Raw genomic sequence first — 27,143 nt, 5'->3', positions numbered from 1 at the left:
CTGTGAATCCTGGAAGGTGACCCTAAGACTGCAAAGGTCCTTTTCTGGGTCAAAGCCAGCTCCCATTTCTCACAGTAGACAGACAGTGACCCATAAGATGACCCTGGGAAGCCCATAAGGGGGGATGTGAAGAAGACAGGCCTCCTTCTGCTTTGTTCCCCTCTAATGCTTGAGGTTGCATGAAGCCACTATGACAAATAGCCATGGATAATCTTAGCTTCCATGAGTCTGTTTTATCCTCTTTGAAATCCTTCTCAGGCAGTAGCTAGTGGCTAGTCTGAGATGGGAGAGGGAGGCTCCCTCTCAAAGTCTGGAGTAAGGTGCCACCTCGCTCACACTTTGGGCTGCCTCCCCTGGCATTACACCTTGTGGCACTGAGTTCCACAGTTGAATTCGGTGCTACACAAAGAAGTGCCTCCTTTTATCTGTGCTGAATTACCCACCAAGCACCACAATACGGTCACTGTTGTTACCCTAAGAAAAAGTTTGGCTTGAGAAAGAGGAACCCCTCACAATGCAGATTTTGTCCCCCCTGACCTGTGACAGCATCCGTGGAGATCGGACCGAGTCGCTTGGGCCCGCTAATGCCGTAAAGGTTGAACTTGTATCTGTGAGAAGAGGCCAGGTTGGGGACTGTGACGTCACGGGAGTCCCCGTTGAGGGGCACCACCTGGGGTCTTCCCTCCGCGTCTTTGTACTGGAGTAGGAAAGAGTCAAAATGGCCAGCGGGGACGCTCCACGACAGGCTGACAGAATCGCTGGCGACTTTAGAAACCAACAGATCTCCCAGTCGGGGCTGAATGGCTGCTTCTTCTTCCTGAGGTTGTTCTGGAGCTGGAAAAAGGAAAGAGAGAGGATGATGGAAGTATAGAAGAAAGGAAAGCCGGTTCTGGTCACAACCTGTAGGAAGCCCTAAAAAGAGGAAATTTAGAAACAGCAAATCAAATATCTCTCAGCTGGAAGAAAGCCAATGCAAGATGCCAGCCTGGTTCCAAGCCTGAATGTTGTTGGACTACAGCTTCCAGAAATCCTGGCCAACACAGCTAGAGGGTGAAGGCTTCTGGGAGTTTGAGTCCAAAGTCATCCAGGGACCCAAAGTCGGGAATTCCTGTGTTAAGAGTGAACAAGGAGCAGAAGACACTAGCAGGGTAGTGTGGCAGGGTTTGCTGAGGATGGTAACAATTGCTCTTTTTTTCTCTCTCCAGTAGACAAATTTGAGTGGTTCAGACCAGCCTTCTAGAAACTGGTGCCTTTGGTTTGGCTTGGACTACACCCCCCATTGTCCCCAAGGAGCAGGGTTATTGGTATCAGGCAGTGGAAGGCTGCCTTTGGTCACGTAAATTTTTTAAACTGTTCTCCCGTGAGGAAACATGGGTCCTTTCTCAAAGCGCATCCGAGCTTCTTCAGTGAAAAGATGGGTTTTGGTGGGAAACCCGTCCTGACACCAAGGCTAGTTCACAGCTATAGGGCTGCTCTTGGGGAGCATCTGGAGGGCATTCCAAGCTGTTAATACTATCCCTGCTGGATAGCGCAGGGGTTTAGGCCTCTGGCTGTGGAGCCAGAAGTTGAGAGTTCGATTCCCCACTGAGCCTCCTTGGTAGGGGCTGGACTGGATGATCCAGAGGGTTCCTTCCAGCTTTGCCCTTCTGAGATAAAGCCCAACAGATATGGGAGAACAGATTTGGGAGGTTGTTTTGTAAACACCGCCTGTCCGCAACGGATCAGGAAAGAGACCTTGGTGTGCTGGTGGACAGCTGGAGGAAAGGGTCCACCCAGTGTGCGGCGGCAGCAAAGAAGGCCAACTCTATACTAGGGATCATTAAAAGGGGGGTTAAAAATAAAACAGCCAACATGATAATGCCATTGTATAAAACGCTGGTAAGGCCGCACCTGGGGTCACTGCTCCTGAAAAAAAGACATTGTGGAAGTGGGAAAGGTACAGAAGAGAGCAACACAAATGAGGACTGTGCTGTGGCACCTCCCTTCTGAGGAGAGGCAACAGCGTTTGGGCTTCTGAGTCTAGAGAAAAGGCGCCTGAGGGGGGACATGATTGAGACATATCAATTGATGCAGGGGGTGGTTAAAGTGGAGAGAGGGAAGCTCTTTTCTCTCACACGCAATACCAGAACCAGGGGGACGTCCACTCCAATGGAGTGCTGGGAGAGTGAGAACAGATCAATGAAAACATTTCTTTACCCAGCAGGTTGTTAATCTGTGGAACCCCTTGCCACAAGATGTGGTGGTGGCATCTGGCCTAGATGCCTTTAAAAGGAGACTGGACAGATTCCTGGAGGAAAAGTCCATCACAGGTTACAAACCATGATGATGGGGGATGTATAATCTCCAGGCTTACAAAGAAGTTTCCTCCAAAGGCCAGATGCAGGGGAGGGGGATCAGGAGACAGTTATATCTCGTGGTCTCGTGTGCTCCCAGAGGGATCTGGTGGGGCCAGCATGAGATACAGGAAGCTGGACTCGATGGGCCCTTGGCCTGATCCAGCAGGGCTCTTCTGATGCTTTTATGAAAGGGGAAAGGAAAGGAGCGGAAAGTTAATCAGAATCACAAGCTCTGCCTTTCAACAGTTTTCCAGGAATCATGGCAGAGGCTCACATTCCAGGACGCCTCCTCTCCCAGTTGATTCTCAGCAGGAATAAAACTGAGGAAACAAACAGCCGCCAGAGAGGAAATCGGAAGGCCAGCGAGAAAAGATGGCCCCGTTGGGTGCTTGCCAACAGCCAGCCGCTTGTTTCAAGGGGAAGATTGATCCGGCAGGACGTTCAGCCCAGCCCTCAAGAACTGCTGAGGATAGAGAAATTCATCTCGTGAACTACTTATTCTTCCCAGGCTGCTTGGCCATGCTGGAGACTGTGTGGCCCAACCAAGTCAGATTTCCAGATTTTTGAGAGAGGCCACTGGAAAATTCGAGTGCCAATTCAGAAAGCTGGGGAATTTAGAAGGAGAATTGTCTTTTAGTCTGCACATGGTTCCATAAGGATAAAATGAGTTACGTCTGCCTTAAAACATGGAGTGTGCCATTTTCTCTTATCATTGCTCCAAAATCTCTCATCTGAAATCAGAAAAGGTGAAAACTATGGCATTAGACAACAATATTTTCCTTTGTAATGCACTTCCTGCCACGGTCCCCTGTGTTGCGTCCCTGTGAGGGATACAGTAGCAAGGATCAGTTTAAAAAAGATAAGGAGAAAAAAAGATGAGGAGAAAGATAAGGCTCAAGGGGAGAGCTATGTCTTTTATGGGTCCTTTTAAAGTGAAAGGCAGGTTAAAAAAATAATTATATTAATTATGTTTATGCTATCGATTCAGCGCCAATGAAAGGCATCCAGCGATCCAAGTCATGCCTTTGCTGACCTGTAACAGCATTGGTCGAGACGGGCCCCAGACGCCTGTTGCCGGAAAGTCCGAAGACGTTGAATTCATATCTCTGCGAAGGTGTCAAATTGTAGAGATGGAGGGAGCGCATGGCTCCGTCCACCGGTAAGACCTGGAGCTTGCCCGCGGCGTCTTTGTACTGGATGAGGAAGGAGTCAAAGCTACCTTCTCGGATGCTCCAGGAGAGGAGAAGGGAATCTGGGGTGACCTCAGAGACTACGAGGTCTCCGAGCTTGGATGAAATGCTCCTCCCTGGCTCCTTCTCTTCCACGGGCGCTTCCCCAGGTGTTTCTGCAGCTACAAAAACAAGAGAGGAAGATCATGAAGGATCTCGAGCTATCATTTCTAGAAAGCAATGTGATTACGAGTTTATAGGATCTCTGAGGTGATTTTTCAGGGGCCTACTCCATGCGATGCTCAACTCCGTTTCCTGTTAAGAGACCTCAAGGGTGGAGAGTAACGATGTGCACGTGCAAAAATCACGTACGCGGTTCAGCTGATGGAAATATTCCTTTTCTGTAGGGCTAAATATAGGCTCCAATAAAAGAACTGAAATCCAGTCAAGAATTTGAAATTCTCCAGGGTTCTCCAGCGAATTGAAATTCTGTGCCAGGAAAAAAAAGTGGTTTCTACAGCCCATATGGATCACCCACACCAAATAACTACATATATATAGTTTTTCCTTAATTGTCAGTTTGAATTGATTTTTTTTTGTTTTTTTGGTCACTCATTGTGGTTACACTTCCAAACCTATCCTTCAGAGCCTAGTGTTTAGGCCTAAAATCCTGCTGTTGCTTTTATTTCTTTAACGACAATCTGCATTCTCTGTGTCCCCGCCACCTGACATTTTATTTAACCATCTCTCCACTTGCCAGGTCTTCGCTACAAGGTGCTGAGGGAAAGACATTCTCAGTTAGCTCAGTTTCATCAGATGTTGTTAGTCTGAGAATGGAGCCATTCAGTTCAACCTGCTGCATTTCAGGAAACCTCTGCCAGGGCAAAATAGGTTTAACTATTTTGCCTTTTTCCCCCTCATAGAATATTTACATTCTTAACTGAGCATCCAATCCAGAGAGTTTTTACGGGGGCCTTCAGTCACCAACAGTAACGCACTGAATGCTTGTCTAGAAAGAGCTGACAAAAAGTACAAATGGTGCCTCACTAGACAGTTACCCCGCATGACAGTTTTTTCGCTAGACACTGACTTTTTGCGATCGCTATAGCGATTCGCAAAACAGTGAGTCCTATGGGGGAATTTCACTGGACAATGTTTGGCCCCTGTTTCGCAAACCAATTTTCGCTAGATGACGATTTTGACAGCTCCCTCCGCACTCGCAAAACGGGTGTTTTCGGGACCTAAGCTTCACAAGACAGCTATTTAAACAGCTGATCAGCGGTTCGCAAAGCGGCGTTCCTATGGCCGATCTTTGCTAGACAACGACGATTCTTCCCCATTGGAACACATTAAACAGGTTTCAATGCATTCCAATGGGGAAATGCTTTTTGCTAGGCAATGATTTCGCTAAACAGCAATTTCAGTGGAATGGATTATCATCGTCTAGCAAGGCACCACTGTACCAGATTCAGCATGGATCACAAAGAGGTGTGTATGTGAGATAACATTTTTCAAATACTTAAAAGGCAGAGGAGGGGCAGCATCTGTTCTCGATCATTTCAGAGTGCAGGACACGCAATAATGGGCTCAAGTTACAGGAAGTCAAATTTTGGTTGAATATCAGGAAAAACTTTGTAACTGTTAAGAGCAGTACAATGGAACCAATTACCTCATGAAGTGGTGAGGGCTCCAACCCTGGAGGCATTCAAGAGAAACTTAGATAAGCACCTGGCAGATATCCGTTGATTTGTATTCCTGCATTGAGCAGGGGGTTGGACTTGATGGCCTTCTCGGCCCCTTCCAACTTCACTATTCTATGATTCTAATTTTGCCAGTGGGCCTGATCCAAATTCTCTGTCCATCCTATATATATATTCGGAATATAAGATAAGTAAGATATTCGGAATTTAAGATGTTTTATATATAAATAGACATTTATATGTACATATATAAATATATACATTTATACAATTATATATACATATTAAAAACATCTTATATTCTGAATATCTTGTTCAGAATATTCCGAATATCTTATTCTGTATATCTTATTTTCGGGGAAACACAGTATATAGTCCTGGGACAGAGCTTATTGCCACAGCACATCCTATGGAGAAGAGTTCATTTCTGTGTCAGAGAGTCTCACCTGAAAGCTGATTACAAAGATTAAAAAAAAAAAAAAGCTCTGGAAGCAAAGCTGAAGCAAGGAACTAGATTTATAGTATTTTTATATAGATATATAGTTGGCTAGATAGCTTAGTGGTTTAGGTATCTGGCTGTGAAGCCAGAAGTTGGGAATTGGATTCTCTCCTTTTCTTCTTGGGAGTAGAGCCAACCCGTGTGGCCTTCCTATTGCAAAGCGCACAGTCCCAGGGTGACTCTCAGAAAAAGGGAGAGGTAAAGCCCACCTTTGTATCTTCTACCTGGAAACCCCTGGAAAGGGTTGCCGTTAAGTCAGAAGTAACTTGACAGCACATGATGATTATTATAATGGATCCATAAGGATTGCTGGGTCCCATAAGCATTTTTCAAAGTCATGGCTTTACGGACTCAATGCAGACACAAATGCTGATAAGCCCAAGTCGATTTAGGATGAACCAAGCTCATTTCAGAAACTTTGGCCATCTGGACAAGGCCTACATTTCTGTCCTTGCCCGTAACAGAATGCAGACTGGTGTCCAAACTTTTCAGATTTCTTGTGGTTGTTGTGGGTTTTTCAGGCTCTTTGGCCGTGTTCTGAAGATTGTTCTTCCTAACGTTTCGCCAGTCTCTGTGGCCATGGGCATCTTCAGAGGACAGCACTCTGTGCTCTGGTGTAGTTGGCTTTGGAAGTGCAGTATTTATGGCTGTGAGATAGGCTTTTGTCTCTTTCTGTAGATGTTTCAGATTTCTCTTTTAAGCTGTAGTGTGTAGGATTTTTCTCTCTTTTTGCTACAGGAGCAAACCAGAACCCCATGGTATGGTCTTGTACACCATGAAGGGTGCCTGTTCAGATAAGGGCCGCAGGGTTTTCTTGAACAGAAGCTAATTCCCTACTTAGCAGGTGCTTATACACATAATTTATTTAATTTATTTATTTATTTGATTTATACCCCGCCCATCCGGCCTATAAGACCACTCTAATTCAGATTCTAGAAATCATTACCAGATGCATTATCTAGGTGCTCTTTAAGTATTATTTTCCAGGCACGTACAATTTAGAAACTTGTCATTCTTAAAGAAAAGCTGAAAATCAGAAGAAACCGAACTACGCATTTAGTGAATGGATTCTTTGTCAGTCAGGGATCTTTTCTACATCCCCATGGAAGTGTGTCATGTGCTCACCCCTACTGTCAGGATAAGAAATGGTCACATGCAAAGAAGGAATAAAAGGAAAAAGGCGATAGCCCTTCTAGGAAGTTTCAGGAATTCTGTGTTTCTATTCTGAACCTAATAAAAGAGAAAGTCTGAGTTAAGAGGTTTAAGAGTAATATCAGTGTTTACATCCCACCCTCCTCTTTCTCTGATGCTTCTGTTCGCTGACCTGTCGTGACCGCATTGGCAGAGACGGGTCCCAAACGCTGTTTTCCGGAGATGCCATAGAGATTGAACCTATATTTGTGAGAAGGGGAAAGACTGGGGATCAGGACCTCCCGGGCGTCCCCTCCGACAGGCAGCGTCAGGGGTCTTCCCTTGGCATCCTTGTACTGGACTGAGAAAGAATCAAAGCTTCCCGCGGGGACCGTCCAAGAGAGACGGGCAGCGTCGCTGGTGACTTCGGAGACCGAAAGCTGCCCCAAGCGGGGCTCGGTGCCGGCAGGACCCTCGTTCTCCGCCTCTTCTCGTACATCTTGCTGTTTCTCCTCACCTGTTGAGGCTAGAGTTAAAACAAAGATCATGAGTGAAAAATCCAGGCTGGACATTGTCACAGTGGACCTCTGCCTCCTTGTCTTCTAATGAAGCAACTAGCACGAGGAGGAGGAGGAGGAAAGCAACCTGCAGGAAGATCAGAAAGCGAAGCTAGGAATGAATAAGAATACAGCCAGACCTTCCATGCACACAGACAGCCTGCCAAAGGGATCAATTCCTTTGTGACATCCAGATTTAGGCAACACGTCGGCCTGCCTTTGATTGCTATGTAGAAACTTTAGTGTGGGCAGAATTATGCAGCTAAGTTATTATTTTTTTTGGTCCAACTGCAGGGGACTGATTTTATTACATATCCATAATACTGTGTTTCCCCGAAAATAAGGCAGAGTTTTATATTAATTTTTGCTCCAAAAATATATTAGGGCTTATTTTCAGGGGAGGTTTTGTTTTTCTCACAGACAACAATCTACATGCATTCACATACAGTCATGTCATCTTCCGGCTGCTGCACAAGGGTAGCAGCCTTGAACTGGGGCTTATTTGGGGGGAAGGGCTTATATTACGAGCATCCTGAAAAATCATATTAGGGCTTATTTTCAGGTTAGGTCTTATTTTCGGGGAATCAGGGTACCTACATTCTGCTTGTTTTAATATAACTCCTAAATGGTACACATTAAAATGGGTATGTGATACAATAAAAATCCTCTAGAAAAATAAGTTTGAAACACACTCAAAGAACCAGTTGGAGCATTCAGCACCTCTCAAGATAATTGATTCCATTGCCCTCATAGTCCCAAGGAACTTATAGTGATTTGTATGTCACCAACATAACCTTAAACATGACTTGCTGAGCGAGTTCTTTCACTGTCCACCTGCCTGTTGCCTAGCTTAATCCAAAGTGGTATTTTAACCAACTGCATCTTGGCTTAGAATCTGGCCATCCGATGGACCATCTAGTCCCGCATAACTTTATCCAAATCTCAGATCTCTTCCTCTGAGATTTTTATCTAGACACTTTCTGATATGCCAGAGAAGGCCTTTATTACTATCCTTCTTTACTACACTTCAGGTGCCAGGGAAAATTGTGAATCCTTTCTAAATATGTAGTACTGTAGCATTTCTAGGTTTTTTTGGTACTGTTTTCTTGCAGTTTGAATTAGCTGGCCTGACTCTCATTTTGATTTGTTTCTAATTTTCCCACTTTCCCCCCCACCCCGCCATTTAGGAGTAAGTGCTAATTGCAGGGGCATTTTTCAAAAAAATTAAAATAATGTTTTGCAAACGATGTTCCTTTCAAATATTTTTTAGATTATCGTCTATATCGGTTTGCTTGTCTTCCTGTCTACACGATAGCATTAAGATCAATGTGTTCAATGTAAGACGTTGTTTCAAAACTCTGCCTTAGGCCAGCTTAGTCAAAGGTGGATACCCCCAATTTTCAGTCAGTTAGGCTTCTCACAAACCACAGCTTCATCTGACAGGAAAAAAAAAAGAAATGGGCAGAGGAAGAAGCTAGGATATAAAAGGCAGATGGTGACCTTTGCAAAGATTTTGAAAAACCAGACGTTGACCTAATATCTAATAAAGTAGCAAAAGTGAGTTGAACAGTTGAGAAGTGAACTCAGTGGCCCTGCCCCCTCCTTCCGAAAGCAAGCACATCGGCTGACCTGTCGTGACCGCGTTGGCAGAGATGGGTCCCAAACGCTGTTTTCCGGAGATGCCATAGAGATTGAATCTGTATTTGTGAGAAGGGGAAAGACTGGGGATCAGGACCTCCCGGGCGTCCCCTCCGACAGGCAGCGCCTGGGGTCTTCCCTCAGCATCCTTGTACTGTACTGAGAAAGAATCAAAGCTTCCCGCGGGGACCGTCCAAGAGAGACGGGCAGCATCGCTGGTGACTTCGGAGACAGAAAGCTGCCCCAAGCGGGGCTCTGTGCTGGCAGGACCCTCGTCCTCCTCCTCTTCTCGTACATCTTGCTGTTTCTCTTCACCTGTTGATGCTAGAGTTAAAGCAAAGAGGGTGAGTGAAAAATCCAGGTTGGACATTCTCACAGTGGACCTCTGCCTCCTTGTCTTCTAACGAAGCAGCTAGCACAAGGAGGAGGAGGAAAGCAACCTGCAGGAAAAACAGAGAGAGAAGCTGGGGACGGAGAGCATTACAGTACGTTAAGAGCTTCCACGTAAACAGACAACCTGCCAAACGTATCAATTCCTTTGTAGACATTTCAGTGCAGGCAGAATCTAACAAATAGAATATTATTTTGAGTCCAACTTGGGGGGGGGGTAGTTTTATTATTTATATATAGTACCTATAGGCTGCTTGATAATAATAAAACCTTTCAGAGATGCACATTAAAGTGGATATGGGTCCAAGATGTCTCAAGGGCTGCCTTTCCCTTTATGGGCCTCCCCGAGTGTTAAGCTCATCAGGGGAGGCCTTTTTTCCTCAGTTCCCGCACTCTCACAACTACACTTAATGGGGACAAGGAAGGTTTTCTTTCCTCTGTGGCTACTCCCAGAGACTCTGGAACTCCCTCCCACTGGAAGCCAGCCTGGCCCCATCTTTGCTGTCCTTCCACAAGCAGGCAAAGGCCATTCACTTCAGGGAAGCTTTTAGTTAGTGACTGGCTGTCTGACAAGGGTTTTTGAAATGGCGTTTTGCAGCTTTGAATGTGTTTCTTTTTGCCATTTTTGTGGTATTTGTTTGATTCTTGTTAACATATTTGTATGTATTTGTGTGTTCTGTGCTGTCAAGCCAGAACCAAGTTACAAGGGCTTTCAAAGTAGGTAAGATATTTAAGGAGTGGTTTTCCCAGTTCCACTCCCCCAGTCAGAGAGAGAAAAAAGAAAGAATAAAAATCCTCTATAAAAATAATTTTAAAACAAACTCAAACAATTGGTACAAAAATAGAGGATAATAAATCATGGCTTGATAGGGAAGCTCTGTGTAAACAAACATGTTATCAAAGAGCATTTAAAGCCCAGCAAGCTATCTGCCTGACTGTTTCTGCCTATCCTTTTTTTAGTATGGTATGTGTTTGATCCTTTTTAGTCTCTCTATACTTACTGGTTTCTTGCTTTAAATATTGTCTTTTAATTATATAAGCTGCCTTGGGTCCTTTTTAGGGAGAAAGGAGAAGTAAAAATATTTTTAACAAACAAATAAACAAATATTCCAAAGTGCTGCAAGTGCACCTTGGCTTAGAACCTGGACATCTGAAGATGTCTAGACCTGCATAACTTTACACAAATCTCAGATCTTCCTCTGAGATCTTTCTGTGGACATTTCACTTTCTGAAGTACTGGAGAGGAAGGCCTTGATTACTACATTACAGTACTCCGGATTGCCAAGGAAAGGTCTTTCCTTTTGTGAAAGCTTTTAAAATGGTAATGTTACTAACTTCATGTCTTGGTTCTGTTTTATTTGCTTTGTTAGTATTGTTCATTTGCAGTTTGAATTAGCTGCTTCGACTCCCATTTTGATCTGCTTCTCATTTTTCCACATTTTAGCCCTATTTAGGGATACAATACAGGAGTATTGAACCACAGCTCCAGCTGACAGAAAAAAAGAAATGGGCAGAGGAAGAAGCTAGGGAAAAAAGAGGCAGATGGTGGTCTTTCCAGGGAATGTTGACCTAAAATCTGACAATGTGGGAAAGCTGAATTGAACAACAGTCTGCCCCCTCCTTCTGAAAGCAAGCACATCGGCTGACCTGTCGTGACCGCATTGGCAGAGACGGGTCCCAAACGCCGTTGCCCAGAGATGCCAAAGAGATTGAACTTGTATTTGTGGGAGGGGGCCAGGTTGGAGACCAGGACCTCCCGGGCGTCCCCTCCGACAGGCAGCGCCTGGGGTCTTCCCTTGGCATCCTTGTACTGGACTGAGAAAGAATCAAAGCTTCCCGCGGGGACCGTCCAAGAGAGACGGGCGGCGTCGCTGGTGACTTCGGAGACAGAAAGCTGCCCCAAGCGGGGCTCGGTGCCGGCAGGACCCTCGTTCTCCGCCTCTTCTCGTACATCTTGCTGTTTCTCCTCACCAGTTGAGGCTAGAGTTAAAACAAAGATTGTGAGTGAATGAGTGAGAAATCCAGGCTGGACATTCTCACAGTGGACCTCTGCCTCTATGTCTTCTAACGAAGCAGCTAGAACAAGGAGGAGGAGGAAAGCAACCTGCAGGAAAAACAGAGAGGGAAGCTGGAAACGGAGAGCATTACGTTGAGAGCTTCCATGAACACAGGCAGCTTGCCAAAGGCATCCATTCCTTTGTGACATCCAGATTTAGATGACACGTAAGGCTGCCTTTGATGACGATGTAGAAATTTCAGAGCAGGCAGAATCTGGCTAATCGAATATTTTTTGAGTCCAACTTGGGGGGGGGCTAGTTTTATTATTTATACAAATTACCTATAGGCTGCTTGATAATAATAAAACCTTTCAGTGATGCACATTAAAGTGGATATGGATCCAAGATATCTCAAGGGCTGCATCTCCCTTTATGGGCCTCCCCGAGTGTTAAGCTCATCAGGGGAGGCCTTTTTTTAAAACCAAATTAACAATACTAAGATTAATGTGTTCAGTCTTACACCTTGGTGCCAAGCTCTGCCTAACACCAAAGCACAGACAAAACCAGGTAAAAGGTAAAGGTTCCCCTTGACAATATGTCCAGTCGTGTCCGACTCTAGGTGGCGGTGCTCATCTTTGTTTCCAACCCATAGAGAGACAGCATTTGTCCGCAGATAAACCTCCGTGGTCATGTGGCCAGCGTGACTAGACACAGAATGCCGTTTCCCTTCCCACCAAGGTGGTACCTATTTATCTACTTGCATTTTTGCATTTTGCATGCTTTCGAACCACTAGGTTGGGGGAAGCTAGGACAAGCGACAGTGGCTCACTCCGTTGCGTGGATTCGATCTTATGACTGCAGGTCTTCTGACTTGCAGCACAGAGGCTTCAGCGGTTTAACCCGCAGTGCCACAATGTCCCAGAAGGTGCAAATGTAGATGCCATTGACTTTCTGTCGGTCAGTTTTCTCACAACCACAGCTCCGTCTGACGGAAAAAAAGAAATGGGCGGATGTAGAAGCTAGGGAGAAAAGAGGCAGATGATGGTCTTTCCAGAGAATTTCAAAAAAGAGCCGTTGACCTAAAATCTGACAAAGTGGGAAAGCTGAGTTAAACAGTTGAGAAGTGAACTCAGTGGCCCTGCCCTCTTCTTCTGAAAGCAAGCACATTGGCTGACCTGTCGTGACCGCATTGGCAGAGATGGGTCCCAAACGCTGTTTTCCGGAGATGCCATAGAGACTGAATCTGTATTTGTGAGAAGGGGAAAGACTGGGGATCAGGACCTCCCGGGCGTCCCCTCCGACAGGCAGCGCCTGGGGTCTTCCTTCGGCATCCTTGTACTGGACTGAGAAAGAATCAAAGCTTCCCGCAGGGACCGTCCAAGAGAGACGGGCAGCGTCGCTGGTGACTTCGGAGACTGAAAGCTGCCCCAAGAGGGGCTCGGTTCCAGCAGGACCCTCGTTCTCCACCTCTTCTCGTACATCTTGCTGTTTCTCCTCACCTGTTGATGCTAGAGTTAAAACAAAGAGGGTGAGTGAATGAGTGAAAAATCCAGGTTGGACATTCTCACAGTGGACCTCTGCCTCTATGTCTTCTAACGAAGCAGCTAGCACAAGGAGGAAAGAGGAAAGCAACCTGCAGGAAAAACAGAGAGAGAAGCTGGGAACGGAGAGCATTACAGTACGTTAAGAGCTTCCACGTAAACAGACAACCTGCCAAAGGTATCAATTCCTTTGTAGAAATTTCAGTGCAGGCAGAATCTAACAAATAGAATATTTTTGAGTCCAACTTTGGGGGGGGTAGTTTTATTATTTATGTATAGTACCTATAGGCTACTTGATAATAATAAAACCTTTCAGAGATGCACATTAAAGTGGATATCGGTCCAAGATGTCTCAAAGGCTGCATCTCCCTTTATGGGCCTCCCCGAATGTTAAGCTCATCAGGGGAGGTCTTTTTTCCTCAGTTCCACCACGCTCACAGCTACACTTGATGGGGAGAAGGAAGGGTTTTTTTCTCTGTGGCTGCTCCCTGAGACTCTGGAACTCCCTCCCACTGAAAGCCAGCCTGGCACCATCTTTGCTGTCCTTCCACAAGTAGGCAGAGGCCATTCACTTCAGGGAAGCTTTTAGTTAGTGATTGGCTGTCTGACAAGGGTTTTGAAATGGCGTTTTGCAGTTTTGAATGCGTTTTTGTGCCATTTTTGTGGTATTTGTTTGATTATTTTTAACATATTTGTATGTATTTGTGTGTTCTGTGCTGTCAAGCCAGAACAAGTTACGAGGGCTTTCAAAGTAGGTAAGATATTTGAGTGTTTTTGCCAGTTCTACTCCCTCAGTGAGTGAGAGAAAAAGAAATAGAACTTCTCTATAAAAATAATTTAAAAACAAACTCAAACAACTGGTACAAAAATAGAGGATAATAAATCATGGCTTGCTAGGGAAGCCCTGTGTAAACAAATATGTTATCAAAGAGCATTTAAAGCCCAGCAAGCTATCTGCCTGACTGTTTCTGCCTATCCTCTTTTTTTGGTGTGGTATATGTTTGATCCTTTTTAGTCTTTCTAGATTTACTGGGTTTTTTGTTTCTTGTTTTTTTGTGGTTTTTTTGCTTTAAATACAGTGGACCCTCGACTTACGGAATTAATCCATATTAGAACAGTGGTTGCAGGTCGAAAAGTCTGTAGGTCGAGGTTACATTGACCTACAATGCATCGAAAACCGATTAATCCATAACCGTCCGTTTTTGTTCCATTTTGTTTTTTTTCTGGTCTGTAGGTCGATTCTCCGGCTGCAAGTCGAACCTAAATTTTGCGGCCAGAGAAGTCTATAACTCGAAAAGTCTGTAAGTGGAGCCGTCTGTAAGTCAAGGGTCCACTGCATTGTCTTTTGATTATATAAGCTGCCTTCGGTCCTTTTTAGGGAGAAAGGAGGAGGAAAAATATTTTTATCAAACAAATAAACAAATATTCCAAAGTGCTGCTTTAACCAAGTGCACCTTGGCTTAGAACCTGGCCATCTGAAGGACCGTCTAGACTTGTATAACTTTACCCAAACCTCAGATCTATTCCTCTGAGATCTTTCTGTGGACATTTCGCTTTCTGAAGTACTGGAGAGGAAGGCCTCAATTACTACATGACTATACTCCGGAATTGCCAAGGAAAGGTCTTTCCATTTGTGAAAGCTTTTAAAATGGTAACGTTACTAACTTCATGTCTTGATTCTGTTTTACTTGCTTTGTTAGTATCGTTCGTTTGCATTTTGAATTAGCTGCTTCAACTCCCATTTTGATCTGCTTCTCATTTTTCCACATTTTAGCCTTATTTAGGGATACATGCTATTACAGGAGTATTGTACAAATTTTTTTTAAAAAAAACATTTTGCAAATCATGTTCCTTACAAAACAATTTTCAGAAGATCAGCTGCATTGGTTTGCTGGTATTCCTGTTAAAACCAAATTAACAATACTAAGATTGATGTGTTCAGTCTTACACCTTGGTTCCAAGCTCTCCGCCTAAGACCAAGCATGGGCAAAATCAACTTATATGCAAATGTAGAAGCCAGTGGGTCATATTTCTCACAAACCACAGCTCCACCTGACAGGAAAAAAAGAAATGGGCAGAGGAAGACGCTAGGGAAAAAAGAGGCAGATGATGGTCTTACCAGGGAATTTAAAAATGAGACGTTGACCTAAAATCTAATAAAGTGGGAAAGCTGAGTTAAACAATAGGAAAGTGAACTCAGTGGCCCTGCCCCCTTCTTCTAAAAGCAAGAGCATCGGCTGACCTGTCGTGACCGCGTTGGCAGAGACGGGTCCCAAACGCCGTTGCCCAGAGATGCCAAAGAGGTTGAACTTGTATTTGTGAGAGGAGGCCAGGTTGGGGATCAAGATCTCCCGGGCATCCCCTCTGACAGGCAGGGCCTGGGGTCTTCCCTCGGCATCCTTGTACTGGACTGAGAAAGAATCAAAGCTTCCCGCGGGGACCGTCCAAGAGAGACGGGCAGCGTCGCTGGTGACTTCGGAGACCGAAAGGTCCCCCAAGCGGGGCTCAATGCCAGCAGGACCCTCATTCTCCGCCTCTTCTCGTACATCTTGCTGTTTCTCCTCACCTGTTAATGCTAGAGTTAAAACAAAGATCGTGAGTGAAAAATCCAGGCTGGACATTCTCACAGTGGACCTCTGTCTCCTTCTCTTCTAACAAGGCACTTAGCACAAGGAAGAGGAGGAAAGCATCCCTCAAGAAGATCAGAAAGAGAAACTGGGAATGTATGAGAATACAGCCAGACCTTCCATGCACACAGACAGCCTGCCAAAGGTATCAATTCCTTTGTGACATCCAGATTTAGACAACATGTAGGGCTGTCTTTCAGGACTAAGTACAGTGGGGTCTCGACTTACGAACGGCTCGACATACGAACGTTTCGACTTACGAACCGCTCTCATAGGAATATATGGACTCGACTTACGAGCTTAGATTCGAGTTACGAACTCTTCCCCCCCCCCCCTTTTTTAAAAGCTAAGTCATCTTAGGTTAAAAGGAAAAAAGAAAATAATTATCCCCCTCTAGTGGCAGAAGGCGGAATAGCAGCTTCCCATTAGTTTCTATGGACGAAAAGAGCAGATACATATTAAATGGTTTTCAATGCATTTCTATGGGAAATGTAGATTCGACTTAAGAACTTTTCGACCTGAGAACTGCCTTCCAATACGGATTAAGTTCATAAGTTGAGACCCCACTGTAAAACCTTTGTGCTGGCAGAATCTCGCAACTAGGCTCCATCTAACAGAAAAAAAGAAATGGGCAGATGAAGAAGCTAGGGAAAAAAGAGGCAAATGATGGTCTTTCCAGGGAATTTCAAAAAAGAGATGTTGACCTAAAATCTGACAAAGTGGGAAAGCTGAATTGAACAACAGTCTGCCCCCTCCTTCTGAAAGCAAGCACATCGGCTGACCTGTCGTGACCGCATTGGCAGAGATGGGTCCCAAACGCCGTTGCCCAGAGATGCCAAAGAGATTGAATTTGTATTTGTGAGAGGGGGCCAGGTTGGGGACCAGGACCTCCCGGGCGTCCCCTCCGACAGGCAGCTCCTGGGGTCTTCCCTTGGCATCCTTGTACTGGACTGAGAAAGAATCAAAGCTTCCCGCGGGGACCGTCCAAGAGAGACGGGCGGCGTCGCTGGTGACTTCGGAGACCGAAAGTTGCCCCAAGCGGGGCTCGGTGCCGGCAGGACCCTCGTTCTCTGCCTCTTCTCGTACATCTTGCTGTTTCTCCTCACCTGTTGAGGCTAGAGTTAAAACAAAGATCGTGAGTGAAAAATCCAGGCTGGACATTGTCACAGTGGACCTCTGCCTCCTTCTCTTCTAACGAAGCAGCTAGCACAAGGAAGAGGAGGAGGAAAGCAACCTGCAGGAAGATCACAAAGAGAAGCTGGGAATGAATGAGAATACAGCCAGACAACCAGCCAAAGGTATCAATTCCTTTGTGACATCCAGATTTAAACAACACGTAGGACTGTCTTTCAGGACTAAGTAAAACCTTTGTGCCAGCAGAATCTCGCAACTACAGTTGTGTTCAAAATTATTCAACCCCCACTGAAATTGAATGTTTTGGCCATTTTGACATTGATTTTGATCATTCAGTCATCTTGCTTACATTTACATGAAAGAGGCACTTGTAGGTCAGAGAAATATAACCTTAAGTTTATAATGAAATAACCACAAATGTCTTTTCTGTGCTCACATCATTATTAGTTTTTATTCAACCCCCAAGTGACATTCAATCTTAGTACTTAGTACAACATCCTTTTACAGTTATAACAGCTTTTAAACGTGAAGCATAGCTTGACACAAGTGTCTTGCAGCGATCTACGGGTATCTTCGCCCATTCTTCATGGGCAAAAGCCTCCAGTTCAGTCAAATTCTTAGGCTTGCGCACTGCAACTGCTTTCTTTAAGTCCCACCAGAGGTTCTCAATCGGATTTAAGTCTGGTGACTGCGATGGCCACTCCAAAATGTTCCAGCCTTTCCTCTGCAACCATGCTCTAGTGGACTTGGAGGTATGCTTGGGATCATTGTCCTGTTGAAAGGTCCAACGTCTCCCAAGCCTCAGGTGTGTGACGGACTGCATCACATTTTCATCCAATATCTCCTGGTACTGAAGAGAATTCATGGTACCTTGTACACGCTGAAGCTTCCCTGTACCTGCAGAAGCAAAACAGCCCCAAAGCATTATTGACCCTCCGCCATGCTTCACAGTAGGCAAGGTGTTCTTTTCGTCATAAGCCTTGTTCTTCCTCCTCCAAACATTGCGTTGATCCATGGGCCCAAACAGTTCTAATTTTGTTTCATCAGTCCACAGAACACTATCCCACAACTTTTGTGGTTTGCCCACATGACTTTTGGCATACTGCAGTCGACTCTTCTTATTCTTGGGAGACAGCAAGGGGGTGCGCCTGGGGGTTCTGGCATGGAGACCTTCATTACGCAGTGTGCGCCTTATTGTCTGAGCTGAAACTTCTATACCCACATCTGACAAATCTTTTTTCAGTTCCTCAGCAGTCACACGGGGACTTTTCACCACTCTACGCTTTAGGTAGCGCACAGCAGTCGAAGTCAGCATCTTCTTTCTTCCACGACCAGGTAGCATTTCAACAGTGCCCTTTGCCTTGAATTTGCGAATGATGCTTCCTATGGTGTCTCTTGGTATGTTTAACTTCTTTGCAATCTTCTTATAGCCATTGCCCTTCCTGTGAAGACAAATCACCTCTTCTCTTGTCTTCCTGGACCATTCTCTTGACTTCACCATGCTTGTAACCACACCAGTAAATGTCTAGAAGGAGCTGAGTATCACAGTCATTTTAAAGCTGCCTAATTGGTGCTTATTATGCTTGATTGGTGCTTGGTGACATCCACAGGTGTTTTCAATACCTGATCGAAAACACCTGAATGAACCTCTCTTCTTCAGAGTGGTAGTCTCTAAGGGGTTGAATAATTGTGGCAATGAAGAAACCACAAAAGAAACATTTACTACTGTATTACATAAACAATTGATGTTATTTTAGTTGCATTTGGTTCTTTAAAACGTCCTTGTAGGATTTCATTCTGAATACAATTCCAAATGTACACTATAGTCCCTAAACCCCTTTACAGCATTGGGGGTTGAATAATTTTGAACACAACTTGTACGTTATTTCTCGGGTCCAACTGTGGGGGACTGATTTTATTATTTATGTACAGTACTTGCATGCCACTGGATATAATAAATGCTCTCAGTGACATCTATTACAATGGATATGCAATAGAATAAAAATCATCTATAAAAATAATTTTAGAACACACTGAAACAACAGGTAGGAATGTAGATGAATACAAATCAACACCAGCTAGGTAAGATCCGTGTAAACAAACACGTTTTCAAATATCTTTTAGTGCCCATCCAGGTATCTGTCTCTTGAAATACACAAGAGTATTCCAGTGGGCAGCTGCCGACAAGGAAAAGATCTATATCTATGGTGTGACTCTGACTTTTTTTTTTAGTTGAGGAACAGCCAAGATCCACTGGGGATTTCTGAGGCCCCATACCAAGTAAGGTCGTTCGTTCAACACCATGTTCTTTCCAAAACATTTTACAGCCATCAGTAGAATTGGTTTACTTGCGTTTCTGTTTGTACAAAAGTAACATGGGTTCAAGATACCACATTGTTGCCAAACGCTGCCTATGGCCAACTTATATGCAAATGTAGATGCCACTGATTTCCAGTCATCCGTAACATTTCTCATAGCGGCAGCCCCATTGAACAGGCAAAAAAGAAATGGGCAGAGGAAGAAACTAGGGCAAAAAAAGAGGCAGATGATGGTCTTTCCAGAGAATTGAAAAAAGAAGATATTAACGGAAAAATCTAATAAAGTGGGAAAGCTGAGTTAAACAATAGGAAAGTGAACTCAGTGGCCCTGCCCCCTCCTTCTAAAAGCAAGAGCATCAGCTGACCTGTCGTGACTGCATTGGCAGAGACGGGTCCAAAACGCTGTTTTCCGGATATGCCAAAGAGATTGAACTTGTATTTGTGAGAGGGGGCCAGGTTGGGGACCAGGACCTCCTGGGCGTCCCCTCCGACAGGCAGCGCCTGGGGTCTTCCCTCGGCATCCTTGTACTGGACTGAGAAAGAGTCAAAGCTTCCCGCGGGGACCGTCCAAGAGAGACGGGCAGCGTCGCTGGTGACTTCGGAGACCGAAAGCTTCCCCAAGCGGGGCGCCTGCATTCCACGAGGGATCTCTTTGTCTGCCTTTGGTCCCACTTCCTGTGGCTTCTTGTCACCTGCGGTTGCTATAATTAAAACAGAGTTGGGGAGCAAGTAAGCAACTAATGGAATTCAGATGGATTTTATGATGGCCTTTCCTTGTGACCCAGGAAGCACACACAGAGTGAGGAAACCTTACTCTCAGGTTAGAAAGCAAAATTAGAGGCAGCAGAGCATAGTTTCAGAGACTTCTGACATTACAGCTCCTGGTAACACACACAGGTTAGACTACTGCCAATGCATTATACTTGGGGCTGCCTCTGAAGAGTGCTTGCAGGCTTTACTTCATGCAGGATGTCATAGGCAGATGATTGACTTGATGCAACTATGGGGGAGTTATCAAGGATGAGAGAGAGTATTCTAGCTCTCTGCCTCTCTGTGTTCCAGGCCAAATTTGAAATGCTGATTTTCACACAAAACGATTTCCTGGCTTGAAATTTCACCATCTGAAGGACCAACCACCTGAACGCACAGAAACATGTCTGGGTGTCTAAACAAACAAACAAACAAACAAACAAACAAACAAACAAACACACACACACACACACACACACACACACACACACACACACACACACACACACACACACACACACTGAGGCCCTTGCCCAATTATCCAACCTTTTAAAAAGATTGATAAGAGGGCTTCTGTGTAGCGCTCCTGTTCTGTTTTTTAATGTGAGCTTTTGTGGACCCGTCAGAGGACAAAACAAAAAGCTTACATTAGAATAGAGCAATTAGCCTTTAAGGTGCCTCAACATGCTCGTATTCTTTATTTTTAATGTTTCTTTTTCCCCCCTGCAGAAATGTATCCTGTTCCTTCTTCACTCAACTTCAGTTGTCCCATGATGTATTTTGCAGGTACAGCAAATACAGTGGACTCTCGACTTACAGACGGCCCGACTTACAGACTTTTCGAGTTACAGGCTTCTCTGGCTGCAAAATTTAGATTCGACTTGCAGCTGGAGAATTGACTTACAGACCAGAAAAAAACCAAAATGGAACAAAAATAGAATAAAAACCGTCGGTTATGGTATTAATCGGTTTTCAGTGCATTGTAGCTCAATGGAGATTCGACCTACAGACTTTTCGACTTGCAGCCACCGTTCCAATACGGATTAATTCTGTAAGTAGAGGGTCCACTGTACTGTTTACAGATATTAGTACCCCTTTGCACTTTTCCCACCTTGCTGTGGACCTCAGGGCCTGTGGCGGCCTCTACCTTGTCATGCACTCAGGCCCACCGACTGGGAGAAAAACAGGAAGGCAAGAAGGGAGGAAAAAGAAGAAGAAGCAGCCGCGGATGATCATTTCAGGCGGTTCCAAAAACCTGAGACTGACCCGAAACCTAATAAAGTGGAAACTCTTGAGTAAGAGAGTAGTAAGCACAAAATCAATTGTAAATCCCACCCCACTCCTTTCTCCAGGGCATCTCCTGACCTGTTGTCACAGCACTGGCAGAGATGGGTCCCAAACGCTGTTTTCCGGAGATGCCATAGAGATTGAACCTGTATTTGTGAGAAGGGGAAAGACTGGGGATCAGGACCTCCCGGGCGTCCCCTCCAACAGGCAGCGCCTGGGGTTTTCCATCAGCATCCTTGTACTGGACTGAGAAAGAATCAAAGCTTCCCGTGGGGACCGTCCAAGAGAGACGGGCAGCGTCGCTGGTGACTTCGGAGACCGAAAGCTCCCCCAAGCGGGGCTCGGTGCCGTCAGGACCCTCGTTCTCCGCCTTTTCCTCTTCTTCCTCTGCTTCACCACCTGTCGTAACTACAATCAATACAAAGATCATGAGTGAAAAAGACGCCTGCAGAGTATTCCAATGGAGCTTGGCCTTCTTTCACTGCCGCCCAATGACCTTCCTGGCATAAGAAGAAATAAAGGGTCCTGCTAGGCTGTTAGAAATAGAAGGGCCCTATGGATCATCCAGTTCAGCCCCCCCCCCCCCCCCCGCATCAAGAAGGCCCAGTGAGGAATCAAACTCCTAACCTCTGGCTCTAAAATCAGATCACTAAACCACTGAGCTATCCAGGAAAAGAGAATATACGGTCAGGAATATTTCTTGCTTAGCTACTCAGGAGTTACTCATGTCCTGGTAACACCTCGGTGAGATTACTGTAATCACTCCTGCATTGTCTGCCTTTGGAGATTATTTGGAACTTCGGGTGTGCATAATATGCCAAAGATATTAATTGGCTGGATAAAACTGTGTGCAACTCCTTTCACCAATGCAAAAAAAAAAAAGTCATTTTTTTTGGTCCCTTCTTAGGAAGAGATCTACAGGAACCACAGAAAAGAGCCAAAGGACTAGAGGTAGGGGAAGAAAGACAACCCCCTACAATCACAACGAGACAAGCTGAGAAGCAGAGAAAGACCCCGTATTTCTAGATCCTTTTCTGACCTGTAACCACACTGACGGAGATGGGTTCCAAGCGCCTCCGTCCAGAAACACCATACAAGTAGAATATATATCTGTAGGAAGGCACCAGGTAGTAGATCACTATTGAGTTGGTCTCCTTGTCCACAGGGATCTCCTGTGGGTTGTCTTCAGCATCCACGTACTGGACCAAGAAGGAGTCATATGTCCCAGTGGGGACATCCCAAGAGAGACGGACAGAGTCCCCGGTGACCTCGGACACAGAGAGCTCCCCCAGTTTGGGCTCTGGAGGTGGCGTGGCTGTGGCTTGCACTTTTTGCTCTTGCGCTGCCGGAGCTGTACGAGAAAGAGAGGGGACCTGAGTAGGGGATCGCGGATTCACAGCTTCCGAGAACGACAAGCGTCCAGTCATGGGATGTACAACAAGAAGAGGAAAAATAGAGACAACTGTATGGATCAGGCAGACTTACAGCTACACCTCCAACAAACTTGCTGACCACGTGGATGCTAATGCAAAGCGAGGAAGAAAGGCTCAAAAGCAAAACGGAGCAGGGGCAGGAAAAGTTATACAGTAAGACTGCAGCATCCACAGAGATTGGTTTCATACACACACCCTGTTTCCCTGAAAATAAGACCTTACCTGAAAATAAGCTGCAGTATGATTTTTCAGGATGCTCGTAATATAAGCCCTACCCCCAAAATAAGCCCTAGTTAAGTGTAAGCCCGCCCTCCACCCTTGTGCAGCAACCAGAAGAAGATGACAGGACTGTATTTGAATAAATGTAGATCATTGCACAATTGTGACGGCTTTTAGCTAATACAATAAACTTAAACTTGGAAAAAACCATGAAAAAAATAAAGCATCCCCTGAAAATAAACCCTGATGTTTTTGGTTTTTTTTGGTTTTTTGGAGCATAAATTAATATAAGACCCTGTCTTATTTTCGGGGAAACACGGTGTGTGTATATATAGATCCCGCAGATAGCAGTGTCCACTGTACTAATCATAGCTTATTTTGTAAAAAAAAAAAAGTCAACAGGCATTGGATCCTGCAAAAATGTATCCTAATTTGAATAGGTTCCAGTTAGAATGATGTGGGAGATTGTGACATAGTACTGTTACGGTATATTTTGCTTCTGGAGCACAGGTGTCTCTAGTTGTTACAGCAGCCATTTCTCCTGTCCTGGAGACTTTGTTCATTATCTCACTGGTCCCAGATTTCTAAGTACAGTATCTGTCGCAATGTTCTATCTTTTTAATAAACGGAAGTAGAAGAAATGGTACTTTGCATCATACGATGGGCCTGGCACTAGCTACTAGAGGCAAGCCAACAAACAAGATAAAACCGTAGCACAGAAGTTCCTAACTTTGTGTTCTCCAGATGTTTTTGGACTATAACTCCCAGAAATCCTGGCCAGCTCAGCTAGTGGCAAAGGCTTCTGGGTGTTTTAGTCCAAGAACATCTGGAGGCCCAAGGTTGGGAACCACTGCCTAGCAGAAAACAGGGCCTTCCGTGTTGACTCTAGAGGTGAGACAAAGGCGGACGTGTGCTGCTGACCTGTGATAGTGCTGGTGGATGCTGGGCCAAGGCGTTCTCCCTTGGAGATGCCATAGAGTTCAAATCGGTATCTCTGGGAGGGAACCAGGTTAGGGACTGTAACCTCACGTGCGGTCCCATCCACAGGCAATGTCTGTATGTCATCTTCTCCATCCTCATACTGAACAAGGAAGGAGTCAAAACTCCCAGTTGGGACACTCCACGACAGACGGACGAAATCGCTGTTGGTTTCCGAGACCTTGAGCTCCCCCAAGCGAGGTTTATGCCTTCTGTCTTCTTCCTCCTTTTCCTCTTCTTCTTTCTGCTCTTCCTCCTCTGGTTTAACTAGGATAGAAAATGGGAGTTTGGAATCTGGGGGGGGGAGGGAAGAAAAGACACCCCAGGGCCCTAAGAAACGTTCCACCTGGAAGATTTTGCTATCAGAGGTAGGGAAGAAAGGATGAAAAACACCAAAAAACCAGGAAGCAAAATGGCTGCAAAGAGAGAAATGGGCATGTTAATATGGTGGACATGCAGGGGTGATGTTTCTTCCGGCCTAGATCTTGAGACCCTGAGAAGGATAAGAGGCTGTTTTAAAAGCTGAGGAGAGAGAGGGGAGACTATATAATGACTACGGAATGACAGTTTATGTCAGGCAACCTCTAGAGCACTTTCCTAATGATGGTGTGGAACAGTGGTTCCCACCCTTGGGTCACCCAGATGTTCTCGGACTACAACTCCCAGAAATCCTGGCCAGCACAGCTAGGGGTGAAGGCTTCTGGGAACTGCAGTCCAAGAACACGTGGGGACCCAAGGCTGGGAACTATTGGCATAGATGATAAGAATTGGCTCCTCTGGTTCCCTCCCTCCCCACATATTTTGGGACAAAAAAACAAGAGAAGGGGTGTCTGCTTCGGCTGACCTGTCGTGGCCTCAGAGGAGACGGGGCCAAGGCGCTTGCGACCAAAAAGGCCGAAAAGGTTGAACTTGTATCTGCGGGAAGGGGCCAGGTTTGAAACCGTGACCTCACGAGACGTTCCCTCCACGGGGAGTGCCTGCGTTTTGCCCTCTGCATCCTTGTACTGGATAAGGAAGGAGTCAAAGTTTCCTGTAGCGACGGTCCAGGAGAGAAGAGCAGAATTGCTGGTGATGTCGGACACAGAAAGGTCTCCAAGGCTGGGCTTCGCTGGCTCTTCCTTCTTTACTGTAGAGGCTGGCAAGGGGGTGGAAGGGGGTGGTAGAATGGGAAAACAGGAATTAAAACTGTGCCCACACAGAGTTTCCAACAAGTAAAGGTATGCAGGAGCCAATTAAGGGCATAACTGGGGAAAAGAATTATGGGTTGATGTGAATTTTTTATACCTCGCCCATTTTATACCTCATTCATCTAAATAGCTGTTTCCACCCCGCACAGAAATATTTTATTATTTTAGGAAGGTGCGTTTCAAGTGTCCCCACATCACACAACCCTTTACCTTTCTCTGCCATTATCACCCTTTTCTTATCCATCCCTTTTGTCGGTGTTCAAATCCCTTCTTTTTTAAAAAATATTAGCAAGTGAAATAGCGCTAAACTGACAAGATGCGGCAAGAGCTTGAATTAGCGTTCTATCCATTTAGTGCTGTAGCTATAGCACTAAATTAAAGAGGAAAATTATTTTATAATGTAATTTACAAATTGGTCCACTCTATACACCATCCGTGCTGTCGTCTGGCCATGCCTCACAACTGTTTCACCCCGAGGGATATAGTCCAGTGGTAGCAATGAGGACTGGATGGGAAGTTGCCGCCAGCACCACTGAGCACCTCCTTGAGGTGCCCATTATAATCTCCTTGCAACTTCTGACATGGGTGTTGTGGACATGACAAGGTGGGGAAATTAAACTGATGACAGGGGCCCTCTGTTGTGTTCTGTGCTTGTGTCAGGTCCACTGCTCTGCTTTTCCAAAAGAGGTTCTTTGTGATGTGCATTTGCATGGAACCTGTCATTTATCCTTGGCAAGGTCTCTTGTGAATGAGACCTTGATACAATAGCTCGATGTGGCTTTTCAGGCACACTGACCTGTGACTGCATCAGCAGAGACGGGGCCAAGGCGTTTGCGGCCTACAAGCCCAAAAAGGTTGAACTTGTATCGTCGGGAAGGTGAGAGGCCAGGGATGGTGGCCTCGCGGGCGTTTCCCTCCAAGGGCAAGGCCTGGGTTTTGCCTTCAGCGTCTTTGTACTGGATTAAGAAAGAGTCAAAGTTCCCTGTACGGACGGTCCAGGAGAGATGGGCGGAATCAGTAGTGAGGTTAGATACAGAGAGTTGTCCCAAGCTGGGCGGAGCTATCGTTTCGGCTGGAGGAGATGCTATTGGAAGTAGAAGAGAGAAAGAGAGGGAGAGAAAGAAACACACAGAGAGGTTAGGAAATCTTGATTTGCTAGAACCACAGTGGGCTTTTCTGAATCATCTACGCACTTTTTAGGACTGTCACACCATAGGGGTAGAAATACTTCCACAAACACCTAATAATAAATAACTTCCACTCTTGGACATGAAACAGAGGTGGAAAAACAGGTCACCCCAGCTGTCATCGGGAGTCCTACACCCTAGCCAGTGCAGGCGACGGTGAGAAATGATGACAGTCACCATCATCTGCCTCAGGAGGTTTGGATGTTCCCATGCAGACATGAATTAGCCGACACAAAGGGAAGCAGACCCAAATTTAGAACAATTGCGTTCTCCCATGCCGAAAGAACTACATGGTTTGTGTGAAAACTGGAGAAAATGCATGGAAAACAGAAATTTCAATGTAGGAATCAAAAACAAAAATATTGCAACCAAAAACAGGAGGAGGAGAGGAAGAAAATGTAGATGGAGTCTGGGGGAAAAAAGCAATACAAAGAACATATTGATTAAGTGATACAGTGATACACCCTCAACAAAAAAACAATGGTGGTCACTGTGCACTAAGCGCTGCATCGCTAAACATTTCTATAGGAAATGTTTCTAAAAGCAGGACAGTGAAACCCACACTGCTGATGCCTCCAAAGTATAACAGGGGCACTGAGTAAATCAACAGCATTGTCCACAACAACCAAACTGCCCATTAAATCAATTCAGAAGTGAGGTATTTTAAAAAGCTCTTGCCCGCTATAATTGAAAAAACTAACTTTGCAGCCCAAATAAATAAACTCTATCCATGAGTTGAATGCCTGGGAATTTATAAATTGATTTGAAAAACGCTTAAATCAGTTTAACAGCGGTTCTTCTTGTCAGTGGAACCATTCCCTAAGGCCTTCTTTTGTGGTTTGTGAAATTAGACAAACAATTGCACACTTTAAAGTCTTGAAGTCCCATTCTTTTTCCTCTTGTTCCAAAATTATATTATATATTTTACTTACTATTCCTTTCAAAATTGTATCTTGCATATCTTCATGTGATGACAGAAATTGTTCGTACTTAGTAAGTTCTCTACATTTACCATTAGTTTTCAACCAATCCTTTGTCCAGGTGTCTAACTGAATAAGATTATAC

The 27,143-nt window shown here is 45.1% G+C and overlaps 1 protein-coding gene across 1 annotated transcript in view; it reads right to left on the bottom strand.

Annotated features, from left to right (window-relative positions):
• TNXB (tenascin XB) overlaps window positions 1-27,143 on the bottom strand; it is a 139,380-nt gene that overhangs the window by 28,146 nt on the left and 84,091 nt on the right. Inside the window, exons 21-34 of the mRNA XM_078386829.1 lie at window positions 25,688-25,975; window positions 24,549-24,839; window positions 23,648-23,971; window positions 22,114-22,425; window positions 21,153-21,482; window positions 19,403-19,738; window positions 16,358-16,700; window positions 15,201-15,601; window positions 12,583-12,925; window positions 11,068-11,615; window positions 9,022-9,354; window positions 6,996-7,361; window positions 3,370-3,699; window positions 538-834 (exon numbers count right to left, since the gene is read on the bottom strand). Coding sequence (XP_078242955.1) covers window positions 538-834; window positions 3,370-3,699; window positions 6,996-7,361; window positions 9,022-9,354; window positions 11,068-11,615; window positions 12,583-12,925; window positions 15,201-15,601; window positions 16,358-16,700; window positions 19,403-19,738; window positions 21,153-21,482; window positions 22,114-22,425; window positions 23,648-23,971; window positions 24,549-24,839; window positions 25,688-25,975 — 4,842 coding nt within the window. The remainder of the gene's footprint in view (window positions 1-537; window positions 835-3,369; window positions 3,700-6,995; window positions 7,362-9,021; window positions 9,355-11,067; window positions 11,616-12,582; window positions 12,926-15,200; window positions 15,602-16,357; window positions 16,701-19,402; window positions 19,739-21,152; window positions 21,483-22,113; window positions 22,426-23,647; window positions 23,972-24,548; window positions 24,840-25,687; window positions 25,976-27,143) is intronic.

The sequence above is a fragment of the Pogona vitticeps genome, chromosome 2 (assembly GCF_051106095.1).
Source record: "Pogona vitticeps strain Pit_001003342236 chromosome 2, PviZW2.1, whole genome shotgun sequence".
In the NCBI taxonomy this organism is placed as follows: domain Eukaryota; kingdom Metazoa; phylum Chordata; class Lepidosauria; order Squamata; family Agamidae; genus Pogona; species Pogona vitticeps.
The sequence above is the reverse complement of the archived record's forward strand: the minus strand, read 5'-3'. Positions and strand labels throughout refer to the sequence as shown.